The sequence below is a fragment of the Hetaerina americana genome, unplaced genomic scaffold, assembly GCF_022747635.1.
Source record: "Hetaerina americana unplaced genomic scaffold, ioHetAmer1.1.p SCAF_12, whole genome shotgun sequence".
In the NCBI taxonomy this organism is placed as follows: domain Eukaryota; kingdom Metazoa; phylum Arthropoda; class Insecta; order Odonata; family Calopterygidae; genus Hetaerina; species Hetaerina americana.
The window spans coordinates 4701173-4720506 of NW_027286292.1; the positions used below are offsets into that span (position 1 = coordinate 4701173).

General features: G+C 37.9%; 1 protein-coding gene across 1 annotated transcript in view; it reads right to left on the bottom strand.

The window, feature by feature from the left end:
* Positions 1-19334, bottom strand: part of Cadps (calcium-dependent secretion activator 1) — a 368169-nt gene that overhangs the window by 251525 nt on the left and 97310 nt on the right. Inside the window, exon 2 of the mRNA XM_071582912.1 lies at positions 7023-7152. Within this exon, the coding sequence (XP_071439013.1) occupies positions 7023-7152 (130 nt within the window). The remainder of the gene's footprint in view (positions 1-7022; positions 7153-19334) is intronic.

The window sequence follows — 19334 nt, forward strand, 5'->3', positions numbered from 1 at the left end:
CGAGAACTTGCTTAGATAATATTTTTTTTCGCATATACGGTACATACGTCTATTGTATTATTTTCCCTACCAGCCTTTTTTAATATTTTCCAACCTTTGCCACAAAACTCGGCTATAAATTTCCACAAAATTAACTTTTAATAGCCGAAGTCAGGTGCTTCACGGTAAATCTCAAAGGGTATCTTTCAGTACTCGGTCTGGGACCCTTAATGTCGGCCACTATGCAATCTAAGGCCCATAGAGTATTGGTTAAAATGGAGCAGAGAACCGAGAACTCTCCAGTTTTAATTTGGGATTGATGATTTTCTTTTTCGGCCTGATGAAGGATGGGAGGGAAATGGCCGTCGCAGCCCGGAATGATCGTCCATTCAGGTAGAACTAAATGAGGAGCGAAAGATGGAATTTAAAGAAGTCCAAACCAGCCAGTTCGCACCATTCGACTTCTTTTTACCTCCTGCCTACCCTCCCTCTTAGGATAATAGTGTGGAAGTGTAATCACCCCGAATGCTCGCACCATGGAAAGCGATTGCCACGGCATTTTGAGTTTAAGTGCACGTGCCTGACCTTTTTCCCCGTATGAACGGAAATTTCATTCAGATTCACAAAAGGAGTGCTATCGAGCTTCAATCAGAAATTATTACAATTATTCTATAGCCAATGGCCATCTTCCTCTTCCACTTACAACCGTGGGGGTTTACAGCATTGGATATACATAAAACAATCTTTAAAACAACCGGTGATACTGTACATAATTTTGGTTCTCAAAAAGTGCTCAATGTATTGAATCTCAAAAAGTGCTGAATATATTGAACTCATTTACTCGATGTATTGAATCACTCATTGCATGAAAAGTTATTTTGTTGGTCACTGCATTCGTGCGTATGTCATGCGATACATAGGTTCCTGTACAAAAATATAATTTCGTCTCTTTGTTTTCAAAAAAAATTTGCCTTATTAATGAAACCTCAGATGATATGGAGACTAAAACATAAGCCCCTTTAGCGATACTTAGAGGTTAATTTGCAAACTCTGTAACAATTTATTACTTATTCGTATTGAGGATACCTGCTGGTTCAAATGAATAACTTATTGTCGAAGTTCCAGGGTACGAATATTAAAGAGGAGAAAAAGCTATCGCAGGACTTACAGTGACCTACTTTGTAAAGGCTTACTTTCCTGCAGAAATATTCAAGTTGAGTTGATTACTTTTTCTCGGAGTATAAAAAAAACACTTCTAGAAAAATTATGCAATCAGTTCAAGAGGTGTAGGAATAAAATCCACGTTATAGTAACCTTAGACTGGAAGAAATTGACACTATTACTTGTAAGTTTGTTCTGATATTGCATTTAGTATTTTGCGTTACCACAGTGCATAAGATAATTAAATCACTATATCTGTCTTTCATATTCCCCTAAAGGACTCAGAGTTCGCTTCCTTAAAAGTCGCTCATTTGCCATTTCGGTTACTGTATTCTTTATTGCCTTGAAACATCCTTCTATGATTGCCTAATTTGCTTCTTATATTTTCGCATTTCTCTCGGTGAACTTTTCATTTGCTTGCATTCCCTTCAGTATCTTTGTGTTCCATCTGGGTTCCTATGCTCACTGTGATGGACTTAGTTTGATGAATTAAGTTGAAAGTTATATGAAGTGTCAAATGCTCTTCCACATGCTCTGGGGATAACAAAGTTCAAATTTCAGTCAATTTTAGGCCAAGCATTGAAGACTAAGGAAGAGGGCGCGACGAGGACTGGGCCTCTGAGGTGGAGAGTAGGAAGGACAAGAACTGCAGAGTCCCCGAAATTAGGAACATATAGCAAGTTTTATTTTAGAAACATATTGGTGGCATTAGGAATCATCGAAAACTTCAACTTCTATATGTGACTATAAATGTACCGCTAAACGATATAGTATTGTACATCAATGGCTCATCGGACAACACTTTCATGCATATTTAATGCATCCTTCTAATGATTTTTGTCTTCCACACGGGACTTGGAGGGCCGCCACGAGTGGATCTGTCGGTGAATGGAGTCATTCTACCGTGGGAATTCGAGGTTCTCTACCTCGGAGTGCTGATGGAAAGGAAACTTCATTCCCAAGTGCTTCGTGTTCCTCCGAAGGCGTTCGCGGAGCTTAGTCGGCTCCAGCCAATTATTCGTTGATGGATATGGAGCGTCGACTGTACCGTGCGTGCGTGTTGCCCGACATCACGTACGCAGCGCCGGTATGGTCAGGGGTGTCTCTGCTCTTCGCTGCTTGTTGGGACGCGGTCGTTACGACCGCTTCTCCGAAATGCACGAAGACGGGAAGCTGGAACCCCTGGACATCTTTATGCCGAAGACCGAGAAAATTCTTCGAGAAAGCGGGGAATCGGAGGAGCTACTCATACGGGAGATCGCTGACATCTAAGTCTGGCCGTGGGACCGTCATAAGCGCCCCATAGCTTGGACACTGCAGAAGCCCTACCAGTGAAGAAGAGGCCAAGGCTGCCCTGAGCGGGGAGGAATTAGATCGTCTTAACAACGAAGAAGAATTCTCCCCGCCTTAGCAGCCTTGGCGGCTGGAAAGACGAAAGGCCGCAGTCACGCAATGGACCAAGGGGAAACATCACACACACTCAAGATGATTTCAATGCGTTGAAAATTTCAATTCAGTTAAATTCTTATTCCATGTAGGTCATCAATTATTGATGAAAGTTTAATTTAAAAAAATGTAAAATGAATTACTCAAGTTGACGTATGATCATGATTATTCCACTAAATTTATGAACGACCCCGCACTAACCGTTAGGTTCCCGGAACAAAATCACACGCAACTATAGTCAATAAATTGTAGCTATCATAGGAGCATAATCTAAGAAAGTGTTATTTTGTTACACAAGTAATAAATCACAAACGGGAAAGGGAAGCAAAAAGACTGCTATTAATCAATAAGCTCATAATTTTCTTTGATTTTACTTGAAAACTCTTAGCCTGATATAAAGAAGGACGAGTAAAACCATGAAATCATAGTTGCATAGATGATACTTGGCTTACATTATTGCCGAAATACTGTGCAACTGGAAATTCAGTGCAAAGAGTAAATAATATCCACTAGCTTTTAGTTGGAAACCACCACCACATTAGTAATTAACTGGATGATTGGCATTGAAGGATGTGGGTTGAGACCTCGCTTCAAAATAATGTAATTTACAGCCCGTCTAGGTGCCTAATTCCACTTTCTTTTTGCCACCTGTATGTTTACCAAGAAGTGAACACAGAATTCCTATTTGTTGGTCACAGTGGCGACGGGGTAACGTCCTCACCTGCCAACCTAGATGTCGCGGGTCCGATTTAAGCCTAGGGTTTTCTCCACCTAGGGCTTGGATGTTTGTAGGTGTCCAAATACAATTTTTAGTTGTTGGGTTGAAGGAGGGACTATAAAGTCTCAATCTTGTCCTAGTAGAAGTCGTTAAATAAATAAAATTACCGTATTAGCATTTTAGCTAGTGTTTCCAAAGGGTCTGATTTTGAAATGCATCGATAAAAATATGCCGCCAACTTCAGAGAGTTTCAATCACCGGTTGTATTAAATATTATGCAATGTATTTGAACGCGGGAATCAAGTTATTTGCAAGAAATTATTTAAAAAAGCTAATTGAAAATTTTAATGCAAACATCAATTGTGCTAAACTGTGGACCAGGCTACTCAAAGCTTCAATAATTTTTATTCATAAATAGAGTATGAGCAAGTAATACGAGTACAGTATGATGAAAGAAGAGACTTTGCTTTTCCATGTAGAATTTTTTTATTACGACCTAGGTTTCGTCACAGCGTAACATCTTCATCTCTAAAAAGCAAGGTGTCTTCTTCATCCTGAAGGATTTCCACCATGTTACGCCTAAAACTGTGTCATTTAAGTAGTACAGTATCCAAGCAAGCAATTCAACTGAGGTAATTCATAAATACCTACGAAATTTCACCGACTGCGATTAACATTGAATGTGAATTTTGCTTTTTTATACACGCTCTTTTAGTTTCATCGTTTCAAGTTTTGTGTTACATAGTAGAAATGTATTAAGGTTGTAAGAATAATTACGAGTACGTCCGTTTTGGATGAAAAAATCGGTGTTAATTATTTTTTAGATATCTTTGCTTCCGCTCAACGATTTCTTTCTCTAACCCAGCAAATCACAATTTGGAAGTAACATCGGAATTATCTGTGATTCACATGAATTGGAAATAAAAAAACCTGATGCTGACTGACCTTAAGTTGAAATAATACGGAGGAAACGTGGTGCATCTCATTCCCCCGATGGGCCTATTGAAAATAGTTGGAGCGGTTCCAGGCGGTTCGGTGAGAAATATAAACTGCACACCACATGTAGAAGCCAAATCCTTAGTCATCACAACAATAGTGACCTTACAAAAAGCCACATGGTTGGGTTGGAATGGACGTATTGGAACAAGCGTTGAACTGAAATATCCCAAATTTATGTCTAGCGAGGGATCTTTGGTCGCTAGCCCTGAAGGGAAAGTTGCCATGTTATGATGAAATTTTTAAAATAATTAGATAGTAATGTTTTGAGGTAGCTTGGATGTTTTTGAAATGTTTTTCATCAATGTAAATACAAATTATGTGTGGTAAAGGGGGATATTTATGTAGATGGTTTCTCCAGTCAATTAACTTCTCTTAATTTCCCAATATTATGGTTTCGTATTTAATATATCGTAATGAGAAATTACAATTATTACCCCATTTCAGAATTATTGCCACTCTCATTTTATTTTGGCAGTAGCCTTCACTCTTTTGAAAATAACAAAATTTGAGAGAAATATAATAATATATATGATATATGGACGGCACCGTAGAGCGCAAAAATATAGGGAACACGTAATAGAGGACGCTCACATTTTAGGAAGTGTAAGATTTCGGCCCTCTCTGAGGCCTTCTTCTGGTCAGTCTGGAAAGCTTCGGAATGAGGAGATGTAGGAGAGAGGAACATATATGATAAGCCGAAATGTATTAAATCGGAGGCGGCTTCAAGTAGCGGAAGGATGAGGAAATTTGACGGGGGGCGGCGCGAAAGGGTTTATGGATCTGAGAATGTTTCTGAGATTGGCGAGTCGTCTGTACGCGAGACAGGGGCTTTGGGGCCGTAGAGATGAGGTGGCGTCATTATCGTGTACACTAGGAAAAAGTTCTTTAATGATGGTTTTTAATCTGTGGGATCCTGGGAAATAGGTGGCGCTAAGGTTGAGTCCTGTGTCAGATATGGGGTTGTTTTTCTATAGTGGTCGGGTGGAGCGGCATACATCACTTAGCTGGAAATTTTCTGGGTAACCGCATTTGCGACGAGCATTGTATAGTTTGTGAAGGTATTTGCTGATGTAGGCTGTGGTGTTGCAAATCCTGTGCCCGCAGATAGAGAGAGAATTGGGAATCGAGCGTTTGGGGTGAGCGGGTTGACAGCTGGTAAAGTTTGGTATTGCTGATGGTTAGTGGGTTTGCTTTATACTGAGGTAGTGAATTTGTTATGTGAAGTGAGATTCCTGTATCAAGAAAGGTGATGGTGGAGACTACAATGGAAGAAGTGAATTTAGCAGTGAAAGAAGAATTTAAGGCCTATAAGAAATTATTGAGGGACTCAGAGCTGTGTGTCCAGAGAATAAAATGTCGTCTGTATGAAGATGGCGCCATCTCACGACAACATCTTTTCTGGGTCCGCTGAACATAAAATTTATATATATATATATATATATATATATATATATATATATATATATATATATATGGGCAAACCTCACCTCCCATATACCAGCAGGCAGTACTACTGTCTATCGAGATTATTAAGAAATAACGTTTGAGTATATATACATATATATTTATATATATATATAAATATATATGTATATATATGTATATATGTATATATATACGTTATATATATATATGTATACATATACGTTATATATATATAACGTTTTTTGTAATAATGGCCTACTGACGTCAATTTTAGATTAATAGCGTTGACAGGTGGAGACTAAAACCATAATTTTCATGAAATTGAGCATGGTATTCATTATACTTTCATATAACTGTACTGATAGGACACATTCTACTCAAATCAGGGGAAATAGTTTCACCTGAATCACTTATTAATATCTTAAACCCAGGCAAATCCTTTCCAAAAGATCTCAACCACCCCTAAAATTTCGTGACTTCTTAGTTGAAATACTGGCTACTATTTTGGTTAACCACTATCGATTACTGGGATGCGTCTTGGCAAAATATATTCACTAATTTCGGAGACTAGTATATGGAGATAGATGGTGGAAGAAAATTTACTCCCCCATAATACATTTGGGCTTTGCGTCTAGAGAAAAATACATCACCGCTGTGCAACACCTCATGATTTTCATAATAAATGATGTTTCTGTCCTGCCTTCATTACGACGACCATTTTTTCGGACCCACCGCCGTTAGTAGAGATGAATACTATTTTGAGGATGAGTGATCACTTTTTATGGAAAATAAACTAGTTGGAAAAAAGCCATGAGATCACCCGTCATCTCGTAGAGGAAACGCTTACGGGGATTCCACAAAATCCATCATCTCACAATACAGCATCTTGTTGCATCGGTAGAGGTGAAGCCTAGAGAAAATATTCGTCCGATGGCGTGGGCTTTCTGTCAGTGATATTGGCAGTTGTGTACAAAGCGCGATTCTCGGATGGAATAGCATCCTTGCAGGGTACTTTTACTATTAGTGGAGTGGGTGTCCTCCGCTGTACCGTTTTAGAAGTGTGTACTCGCTTTAATGTGGAAAAACATTAGCAAAAATGTCCAGCATCACCATAATGTTTTCCATGGATTGGGTGATTAGTAAGTAACTAATATTAATGAATTTATTGTGAGGAGCGCTGGTATCGGAATTTATTCCTATCCGAAACTCTGGGCAGATAGTTAGTGAAATGCATCTCCATTGTTTTGGAGCACCGACAGAATTAACTATGAATGTAGCAGGAGCAGTCATTTACCTGCAACTCTGCCTCTGCCCTTTCACTGGCCAGTGAAGGACTAGGGCTGCTTGGCCTAGGCAGCGAACCTCCTCTCTGCTGGCCAGCACTGAGAGTTTCTTGCGAAACACCACTTGATGGAGACAGTGACCTGTAATGAGAGAGTCAACAGTTGTTACAAAAGTCGATTTGCACCATGAGCAGCAATCATTTAATACTCGTATCATTTCTATATGCCGTACTAGGCGAAAGAAATACCTACCAATAAAAAGAGCTATTACCTAAAGGTACAATAAACTTAATTTGAATAACACTCCAGTTAAAATACGAAAATGTAGCCAGCTGGTTCAGGGTTAACTTTATTTGCGTGAAGCCACTAAGGCACTATAGAATTAATTTTGGTAGTTCACTAGCAAAACGCCACCTACCCATTTTATAAATCAGTGTTGAAATTACTGGATCGATATTTCAGGCTAGAATGCTGTTCAGCTTCCTTTTTTTTTATAGATAAAATTGAAGTCAAACTAAAGTGAGCACAAGATAAATATTAAATTTGGAAACATTTAAAGGGGATCACTTAGGCTCGGTTCAGATAGTGCAAAAAATGAATCAGCAAGTGGACTTAGTTTGTGCGGTATTCACCAGCTTCTCATTTCTATTCTCACTGGCCTGCCGTCTGAGGAGCACTTCAAGGGCTGCGCAAAAGGTAGGTAATCCGACCATCGGGTTTAATTCTTGGAATAAATACGACTACTTGAGTGAGTATCGATGATCTGATTTATACCAATCGCGATTTCGGTCAATCTTCCATGAAACCCTACCTAACCTCAATCTCTGGCGCATAACACCTGTGCTGCTGGTCTCTTCCCTAGAAAACCACTACCTACTTCCATCAGGAGAGGACTTATATAATTTTGGAGTATGTAATAATTGAGAGTTTCCAAATCTTGAGCATAAAGGGGAATCGCCATTTAATGGAAGAAAAATGACCTCAAAGATGAATTTTGTCGATCCTGTTCCAAGACAAGACAGCACGGCGATGATAAGGAATAATTCTCAAATAGTTATTTGGATGAGGAAGAAAATCACTGACGAGACTTGTATTAGTTTCTGCGGAATAACGAGCATGAATGGGTGTGAAAAAGGACGCTCTTTTCTTTAATTTCCTTCACGTAAAAGATAAGGGGAGAAATACCTGATTGAATGTTCAATGTTTGGTTGTTCAATGACTTAAACTTTTCTATCAGCCTACCTATGCATACGTGTACCTAGGCAACCTCCAACGGACATATCCAAGAACATAATATGAATATTCAATCCACTTTAATGTATCGAATTAAATTGAACATTCCAATGCACCAGGCTTTTAACAATTGAATCTGAGTAAATAATATTTAACATTCTTTCAAAAAGCATCATTCATTAAAAATATTCCGTTCATACTTCGTCAATTAAAAATTCCACTTTTATCAAGAGGTTCATGGTAATCGGGAGTAGATTGTCTATTTACCTAGCAATAATTTAGCGCACTTCAAACAGCACCTTTAATTTATTGCGGATTAGCAAAATGAGGAAAATTATGATTTGGAACTAAAACACTTTGATTCTACATTTTTTATTACCAAACATGAGGCGTCATTAGTCATAATATGTCCCAGTAAAATGGACCACTCCAGATATTGATCCAGAAAAGCATTGACTTGAACTGACATTGAGCCAATTTAATTTCATTCGATTTCGAGTCACTTTCTCACGATTCATGGCTTAGTTATAAATATTTTTTGCCTTTCATCAGTGTTACATGCCTCAATATAGCCCATTACCGTATTGAACACTTCTTAAGATAACGGTTTTACAACCAGACACTACGAGAGAGGGAAATTATGCTACTTGGACCTACATTGTATTTATGGAGTAAGATTGTCCACTGAATTCCCATAAAATCAGACCACCACTACCGATGTTGGTAGTAATAAACTACAGATCGATTGCGAATTGTTTGGAGCCTTGTTCAATATTATCCTTTAGATTTTTTTACGGGATTGTTTAATCTATGTGGCGCCTATAAAATACTGGAGTGGAGATAGAATAAATAGAACCTCTTCTAATAAATAACTTAATTTGGAAAACAATATTACATGCACGACATACTGCCAATATGAATAAAAACAAAATTTTGGCATCTTGAGAAACATTATTTATCGGAAAGTTGTGGAACATTGTTCGCTGAAAAAAATGTCATGGATAAATGTGTGAAATTATTTTAATAATTTATTATTAATATCGTAATGTCAGTTTTGATTTATTTTGCGTGGAAAGCGGTGACTATGTAAATTTTGACAAAATCCTCTCTATCGATTTTGCTACTATCGACCCGTGGTGGGTAACTCTCGTCGGAGCTTAGCGACGTGAGTTAGTCATATCGTGAACTCCACTACGATGGAAAAATGCAACGGCTTGCTTGCATGATGCGTTGGCAGATTACTGCTTGGCAATAGAACCCAAGTTCCTTCAAAACGAAAGTGTCTAGGGTTTGATGTTAAAATTAGTCTCATACTCCTTCCTTCTGTCCACCTCTATTCTATGCCCAGCAACGAGGGGAAAGCCCTTGTACCATGGCGTCATTGCCTGGAACCCCTACTTAGAGCACTTCGGCTGGAACTTCAGGTTTTCTTAAAAGCACCGAATACTATTTATTGATCGGTACGCGTCATCATGTATCTAAAATATGAAAGTACTATTCTGCAATATAAATTTTCCAATGGAGGCCGCATAATTTCACTAATTTCCAGTTTACTATTCCCTTTTTGAACGGAAGGTTCTTTCGACGTGGTTTCACCATATCGCTTTCTTACGAGAATACAGATTGCGTTCCCGAAATAAAATCATACAGCGTCACACCAATATTGCTTACATGCCTGCGTAATTAAAACCGTTATCTACTTGTCTCTTGCCTCCCACGGAGCAGTCGTGATTTCCTTTTTTCCCAACATTACTTCCTCCGTTCTACACATTAGGTTCTTCGTTATGTCACCGAGCAGTTGAGGGTGCACTGTTAATATGGTAAGTCTGCCTACTGCTACCATGTCTTACTTAATGACAGAGACAGTGAGTACGAAATCAAAATGAAAATATTGATTGTATGTCAAACAACGCGCGGCGCACCACTTCCCTTACCTCCGATACCCAACTCATATCAACCACGCAGAGTTGACGTCAGCCCAGTTATTTTTCCTCATCGAGTGAACCTCATTTCACATGAGAACAACATTTTTGTAACTTTGCAAAACCTTAATTGAAGAACAAATGTTGCATTTAAAGTATTTTAAGTAGCTCAATAAACGTTGGGCTGGCACCATTTTCATCGGATATTTGATGGGTATGGGTGCAGTGTTGGCATCGTATTGTCAATGAATCTAAATCCTGAATTAGACTATAAAACCACACACCAGTATTTACATTATTTTGAAAAAACAGAAATTTACCAGCCTTCTTTCAGTCCTTCTGTCTTTAACATCCAGTATCCATTATTTAAAGTATTTCCTATGTATATATATATATATATATATATAAATAATATAACATGAATTTTGTCCTTTAATTTAAATTTTCCAAGTTCATATAATTTTATATCGCCTTTGAAATGTAATCAGAGATGAATCGTTTCATGAATAGTCCGGTGAGTGATACTCAAAACTTTATCAAGTAAAATAAGCCATACATTAATGTGGATGGGAAGCTTTATGCTGATATTCTTAGACTGAGAATATTGATTTACCCAATACGAAATCGAATCGAGTAAGGTAATTGCTGGCTCACTCCACTCATCGTAGGGCTCGTTTTATATTCCGGGTCACAAATTTGAGCCCCATGAGTGCCGCCCAAGCTTTTTCAAGGTGAAAATTTTGTAAAGAGTACACCTTTACAGTAGGCGCATAACCGGTTCATGGCTGTAGTTTCAAGTTGCCAGTTTCGAACTTTTATTAACTCATTTAATTTTTAACAGCAGTTAGAAGATTTGGAATCATTAACTATTATCATTAAATTAATTTCTCTTTTCTTGCAATAAAGGATGCGACAGGAGGTATGGATACAATGAGTAATTTTTCTTTGTCTTTGTGAGGATTCGGTTTCGTAACCTAGAGAAGTCGAGAAGTTAGGGTTCAAACATAATGGATGCGAATAGCAAAACATCATCCCAAAACCTTTTACTTAAGTTATGAAAGGCTCCTCAAGCAAATTTTTAATGCCGTCCTATAAAAACGTTAGGAATTATACTTCACACAATTATGCTTAAATCATCTATGCAATCGTTACCCTGCAGTGCTTATTTTCAACGAGTTCATTATAACTTTGTTTGCCTTATTATTTCCAACTAAACGAACCCATGAAAGCGTTTAAAATTCAGGATCTCGGGGTCATCGGGCATTTAACCGCAGCCGTAATCACCTACCCTTGAACACATCCCCGTCTTGTGCTATAATCGAGGTCCCAGTGAATATGCATGAGGTCATATGACCTCGCCCACATTCGAAAATATCTGTATTAGTAGCACTGGTGTTTTTAGGCGTTCCAGATTAGGATGTCCGAGACAACTTGCCTGACTGAGCAAAAAACAGAAGATGAAAGAGACGCGGTGAAATTGAAATGTGGAATAGAAGAGCCATTTAATTTAGAAATTCAGCTAGAGGATCGTTTTTTAATGCATCTGTGGTTTGATTTTGGAATTGAAGGAATTTGATTAAAAATTCTGCAATTGGACGGAGAGATCTTGAGGCTTTGCTTTACAATAATTCCCGCAAAATTTGGCGGAAACACTGGAATATCCTTGATTTTGAGTACATTAACTGTAATCGAAATGGAAATAGTTCATTGTGAGCTTTATAACAGAGTTTCTTTTTCCTTTTTTGCGATTTTTTTCCTTAAAGATTTCCTTCAAATAGGCATTGGTCATTTAGGCTTTTGCAACTCTTGAAAGTTACGACTCCATACACATTTTGCTTCATTGCACTGATCCTTTTTCTTAATTTAAAATGATACCCTTGGAAAAATATTTCGTTTGAAGATTGTAATCGTAACTTATCAAAAAGATTTTGGACCGAGTCCCATTTTTCCTATTGGTTTAATGGTATGTGTATTGAACAACTCAAGATAATTTCATCGTTCTTGTCTTATCACACAAAAAATATCGAAAGTTATCCTCTTCCAGCAGTGTCTGCAAAAAAATTCAAAGAACATTTTCATAGCATTAAGATTCAGAGTGTAGTTATAACGAGTGGCTAACCGGACTCAAAATTTAACATATGTACGTCCCCAATTTGTATTATTTAATTGTCAAATAATTTTAGTGCGGATTTCGTCCGGAGCACGCCTTCGAGGCAGGTATATAAGTAGGGATTATGGCTGTAGTTCCAAATTATTTAGATCAATTTAAATCGCGACCATCTTATTGTATGCCTTCATCGTACGCCAATGAAAGTTGACAGCCAGGATGGTTAGAGAAAGGCCCACGCTGATTATGAGGTCGCGTCGGGATGTGTGTATCGACTATTGGGGATACTTTTTTTAGTCAAGAGGGTTTAAGGCCTTATCGCGCCCACTCCACTCAGCTCCACCGTCTGAGATGATAACTGTTAAAGCTGCGTCCAAACTGGCTAGACATGAGGGAGCATACTTTTAGGGCCCTCATTGTAGGGCGCTTAATGAAGAGGCAGCTTGGATTTACACCATACGCCATAGTGTAGTAGTTTACTCTAGGGTAGTTTTTCGGTAATTATTCCTAGCTAGTAATTGTTTTAAAATTAGCTTTGTGTCGTGTGTAGTTCATTTGTGGTAATTCGTACCTTGATAACTAATTTTAAATTTTATAAAACGACAAAAAATTTTGATAATTGCGTACAGCCATTGTAAACTAAAGGTTTGTACTACTTTGCACCAACATTTTTTCTCTGCCGAAATGAAGTCGGATTTACCTCAGAAGTTTCTGGGGTTTTGGTGAAAAGAGGCTCGGAGAAAAGAAGAAAGGAGGAAAAGTGTGGAAAAAGACTGAAAGGAGCACCGGAGAATTTCCAGTAAAAGGTCTTTTATCTAGGGAGTATTCGGGGCACAGTTCCCCGTTTCGCCACACAGTGCAAAGGAGAACGTAGTTAATATAAATGCTGCTAGATGGCAGATGTCGACAATTTCATTGAGAAATCGGTAGCTTTGCCTAGCAGCCCTATTTTCTGGTTAGGCCGGAGCATTAAACAAAAATTCGATATTTTCGATGGAAAATTGGGAAAGGTTTGGTATGATAATTATTCCATGACTATCAAATTCGTGAAACTTTAATCTATAATTATCCAGTTCAGACCCCGAAAATTAGCCCAGCATAGAAGATAGGGGATAAAACCATCTGGTAATTGACGGATTATAAGCTACATTTCACATTATAGCATTATAAAATGTATATGCGATCCGTACAAGACGCGCTCATTTGAAATAATTTACATTTTTGGAGAAAAAAATATGCTCTAAACTATTTCACAGATGATGGCTCTGAAGTGCAGTCTTAGGAAGGTAAGTGACTGTTCAAGGGATAAAGAAGGCATTAGATCGGTGCTAGTGGTTTAACATTATCCCGAAATGCGGCTTGTAAAACAAATCGGCGGAGAGAAAGGTATTTTCACAAAGGTATTGTTTCGTATTTTACTCTTGCCCTCTAAATATTGCATTTATTTTGTAGAAAGATCAATTTATTTGAATTATTCCTGTTCATTCTAAGGAAAAAATTTAAAGAAATATTAAAATGAAAAATCTTTGATGCCTTGATTGCTCTTATAATAATATTTGGGCAATTGAAAGTAAAGTTTATGATATAGTGAGGAAGATTTATATGCTGCAGGGGCATCTGAAGTGAAAAAGTGGTTGTGCAGTTTAACCAAAGGAAAGAAAATTCTCAAGGGATAAAGATGATATTTCATAATGATGCATGTCCTAAAATTTTGCTACAGTATAGAGTCTTTAAAATAAACCGATGGAGAGATGGCGGCTTTCGAAATGATAATGTATACCTGTAGGAGAACTATCCTTAAAAATTAGATAATACCCTCGCGATAACATAGAAGACGTGTATGTTATCGCGACTTCTTGTGTAGTTTCTGACGTGATTTGGTTGAATTAATGCCCACATAATTATTTTGTTCTAGTAATTGACTTTATTTTCGACCATATTTTGATGTAATACATTATCTTCAGGTAATATATGACATATCGAATCTGTAGATGATGCATTAAATTGAAACGTGATCAGAAATAAATTACCCTACTAATTAAATATTGCGTTTGTTTGGTCAATAATGAATAGATAACACATACAGTTGATAGTTTCACGCGCCCTAAATTTGAATATGCATAGTGAGTGGGTATTATTCGACGAATATTCTAAGTATTTAAATGGGTGTGTCAATGTATATATTTATATATACTACATATACTGCACCTTCCCCCCCCCCCCAGAATCCATAGTTTCCGTCCGAGAACTTCCAGTCTGACCTGAAGAAGGCCGAAAGCTCAATCAATTTACAATGTGAGTGTCCTTTACGTGTTTTCAATTTTATTTAGTGTTCTATTGTGCCGTCCAAATGTTTTTTTATATACATATTTATAAATTTAGAGCGGGTCGCAGTAGTCCAGGTGGTAGAGCATTGGACTGCTGACAGGAGGGGTTCGGGTTCGATTCCCGGTCAAGGCACTCTGGGCACCTACAGCTCCACCTCAAGCTATATGATTTTTCGGGTACCAGATCTTCCTGGGAAACCATAACCGGCACAGGGAAAGGAACTGGTCCCCCTACCCTGTGTGTGAATTTCACACGCTGTCGGGCATAGTACTGGGTGAACTCTACCATTACCTACCAAACCGACAACTTCGAGTTGATTACTGTGTTTATGGTATATATTTAGAGAGAATGAGAGAGAGAGATAGTAGAACTCATTGTGCAAACACAAACACGCAAAGAGCAGTGACTTGGATAATTGCGGTAAAGATGCGTGAAGTAAAAGCACGATGTCTATTCTCGGAGGCCTCGGGGGATCCTGCCGTCAGCCTTTCATGACTTTTTCCCGCACAAACGTGACACAGTGTGTCCACCTTCGTAAAAGGAGGACATGCATGATGACGTACAATCCTTCAATAAGCAAGTTATCGGTGGAGTTGGCGAGAAGAAAAAAATGCCATATTATTGCCTATCGGGATATTTCAAAACTATCGTTCTGTCCGTAATGTATATGGCGAAAAGAAATCGATATATTGGGAGAATATTTAAACGAAAAAATTCGCATGATGGAAATTCATCGATTTAAAAATTATTATTACCGTTTGATAAGCATATATGTTAGTTTGTTGGAAATGTTCATGATACACATTTTTAAATATAACATACATATATTACTAATCTCTAGAAGTCAATTTTCAACCCTTTCAACCAAGTGTCAATCCTTAAATGATAATGACGCTATCAAAAGATGTGATCTGGAAAAGATTTGTACAGTGAATATTCCGATCTCGTAGTCTTGCAAATGCATGTGACCTTATGTACTTTTAAATATAATGGAGCATATAATATATGCATCTGAATTATTATTTCTAGTGCTATGTTAGTACAAAATTATGGTGGCATTTTTTTCACATTCTACGCTAATTTTTTCGTGCACTGTAAAATGAATAGAACCCCTCTTTCGATCGCAACGTTATTTATTATATACTATAAAAGAGAGATATTGGAAACAGTGGATAACGAAATATAATGTATAATTATATGTGAAGAAATGATACACTAATATTAAATAGTGGAACCTAGTACGTTGATTCAGCTTTTCTCGCGCCTCTAATACTGGCATTTTATCTCTCACCTGCTAACTTTTTACTTCCTGCGTTTTTCTCCCATACTACAGTTACTCTTCCCTGGCTCTCTTGCCCTCAGATTACTCTGCAACCATCGCTCCAGTAATCCCCGTTATCTTTCCATCTCGCCTCTAATGACCATAGAATACCTAATTTTTCTTGATATATATAATAATATCCAGCTTGAATTAACTGATCTTCCAGTCTAAAATTTTATTAAAACAGTTACGTTGAATGAATAAATCAGACGGTTTTCAGTTAACTTTTTGAATAGTGTTTTTAACGAGAAATTATCACTGAAATGGCCGATTCACCAGGGTCAGTCGCGTTTGCAGCCGCCTCATTGGGAAATAGACGCTGCGCGGACCACTTTCCGTCTTGCTTATATCCTTTGACCTAACGTGCATGGTCGACCCTGTCAGAATCAATCAGCATCGTTGTCGCTCACACAGCCGCAGGGGTCATCGTAGCACGCAAGCCCTTCAACAATTTCATGATTTTAACCAACGGTAGGGAATATTAAGCATTGATAGATAAAAATATTAATATATTGTCCATATTAACAGAGTTTGTCATTTTCCACAGACTTTATTTCACAGTAAAACGCGTTTCACAGACTTGCGGCATCATCAGGTACAATTGGCATACACGGCTGTTGAATATATACCTATCAGACAAAGGAGAGGGGGGAAGTTGAAGGTGGGTTTGCTAGGACTTCTAAGTCGGTGGTCGTGGCTTTTTCGGTTAAAGGAAGAAGAGGTGGTGGCGCCTTGGTTATGACATATAAGCATTGGGCCTCGTCCGGGATATTGAGGGGGGCGCCTATCCAACGGCTACTTAGAACCGTTGGATTTGTTTACCCTTGGAGAGAGGGCTGTGTAGGTTCGGGGAATTTTTTCGGAAGTGAAAGTCTGTGGTCGAGGAAAGAGAAAACAAAACGAAAGAGCAGTGTTGTTTTAGTTATGACGTTTCATAGGGTCTCGCCATAGCGTAGATTCAACTGAGTACGTTGAACCGTTGGGTTTGTCACTTGTACCTGATGATGCCGTTAGACGGTGAAACGCTGTGAAATTAAGTCTGTAGAAAATTACAAACACTTTTGATATGGGCATCAAACAAATTCCACGAAGTGAAGCCTGAAAGTGTAAAGTATATTAATATATTGGTATAATTTGGCTATTCCTGGTGGGGACCTGTATACCTAGCCTCTAGTTACAAGGAAAATGACAGGAAATAATTGTTTTCTACGAGGGATGTTGACTGGGAAGTAAAATATATTTCCTCCTCCTCAAATGCTCAAATAATTCTTCGTGCAATCGGAAGCTCCTATCCTATGCTTTATCTTGTAGTTGATAATGAACCCTTAGTTACGTTTCTCACTGATCCTGCAATGCGGTCTATTATGGATGCCATTGGACGAGTGACCTATCAACATTTTTTTATCATCCAGAGATCTAAATACCTCACTCAGCTCCCTACCTGCCGTACTTCCAAATCCTAATTTCGATGCCCTTCCAATTCCTCTCTTCTCAATCTAAACTGAAGCTCAACTTGCACATTAGAACAAATTGGCCATCATGGAAAACTCTCCTGTCCTCATATTGCGTCCTTTTCGACTGCATCTTCATTCAGTGACCGCTTTTGTTACTTTTCCGTTCGGATCGATGGTGAGGTTTTGAATATAGTGCCACTCCTTCTACCATGTGCTGAGCGTACTACGACACAGCATTCCATTCACCCATCTGACACTATGGGATGAATATTGAGTGAAATTCATTAAGATTGCGATGGATGAAATATGTAGTGGCAATAAAAGAACGGCAGTTATTTGTATTCAGTTCATTAAGCTAGCGAGCAACTCTTCCCAACTCTCAACATTCCGGTATTTGCACTGTTTGGAAAGTTGATGATCACAGCGCATTGGCTGTTTGCTCACCGTTTATTTAATCCACCAATTCTGTCATTAATAGCCATTCCTCTCTTTTAATTTCAGTTGACCTCGTTCTCTTATTTTTTATTGGGCGAAAAAAGATGAAAATGTTATTAACTCTTGTGTAAAAATTTACTCTATAAATGATTTTTTAAAGAATTTACGTGTGCCATTGCTTGTCAAATGAAAACTCATTTCTACTCTCTAATTTTCTAAAATCTCAAAACCACTGGGACATGACGGGAGGGCCCAAGTTCGATTACAGGTGAAGGCTCAGCTTTACCCAAGAATTGTAAGTAATTTTTCCGGGTATTAGATCTTCCTGATAAACCGCAGGCTTGTGAATTCATGAGTGAATTCCACTCACAATGTAGGGCTTAGTACCAAGTGAACTCTGCCATCACCTTTGGGTTGATTTCCGTGCTAATCTGTAATAGCGTGTACACATTTTCAATGGCGTATTGCATTTTAAATTATCTCTATTTGTAAATATAGCTATCGCAGTAGTTCTTAAATTACCTAAATAATACCAATTACGAAATACTAGTGCATTTAACTCAGGGAAGAAGGACCTACGATTTTCTGAGGTGAGAGTTTTTGTTACTCATTCCAATTGTAATCTGTCAAAATATTTTATCTCAAACTGTTTTTTAGACTCTCTTGGCAATATAAATATTTGCCTTTAAATTAAAGGAACACCTTATTGTTTTAACATATGTTAACACTTGATGCAAACGATACAATAACGTATAGTATCCGCCCTCACTTTGTGGAAACGATTCATAATGAATAAGAAATACTTTGTTTTTCCACACAAACTTTATTTTTACGACCGGGTTTCGACGAGGATCGTCATCATCAGGTCCTGATGATGACGATCCTCGTCGAAACCCGGTCGTAAAAATAAAGTTTGTGTGGAAAAACTAAGTATTTCTTTTTCATTATGATACAATAACGATGAATGGGGATCGGCGATTGTCCCCCATTTGATCCGAATATTCTTTCAGATTATTTCTACATTCATTTGGTTGTTCGGAATTTTGAAAAGAATCTGAGAGTGGCTGTGAGGGGACGCATTACAAATATTCATTAATAATTCACCATTTCGAGTTTACTAGTAGTTGTACAAAAATATTCGTTCATCTAATGTACCCTTTTCCTAGTTATTAGGTCATTTCAATTAGGTTTTTGAAAATTTATACCGGATTTAAAGTCTATTATAAAATAAAGCTTGGTGTTTTGCTAACACACAAAATTAGTTTTTTGTCATTAGGCACTCGGTAACAATGAGTTGGAGTAGAACAATGGCATGAATAAGAAGTAACGTTCCATTATATTATGCAGATATAGCGAGGGCAATTTATGCATGGCCGACAATGTCACAGTGCGGTAAATTTTATAATGGGAAAATTATAGCACTATATAATTCATAATAATAAAAGTTTTCAGTCTGGAAACAGCAGGATAAATTAGAATGCATGTGTTTTTATGACGAAAATGGCTACGGTACCGTATTTCCC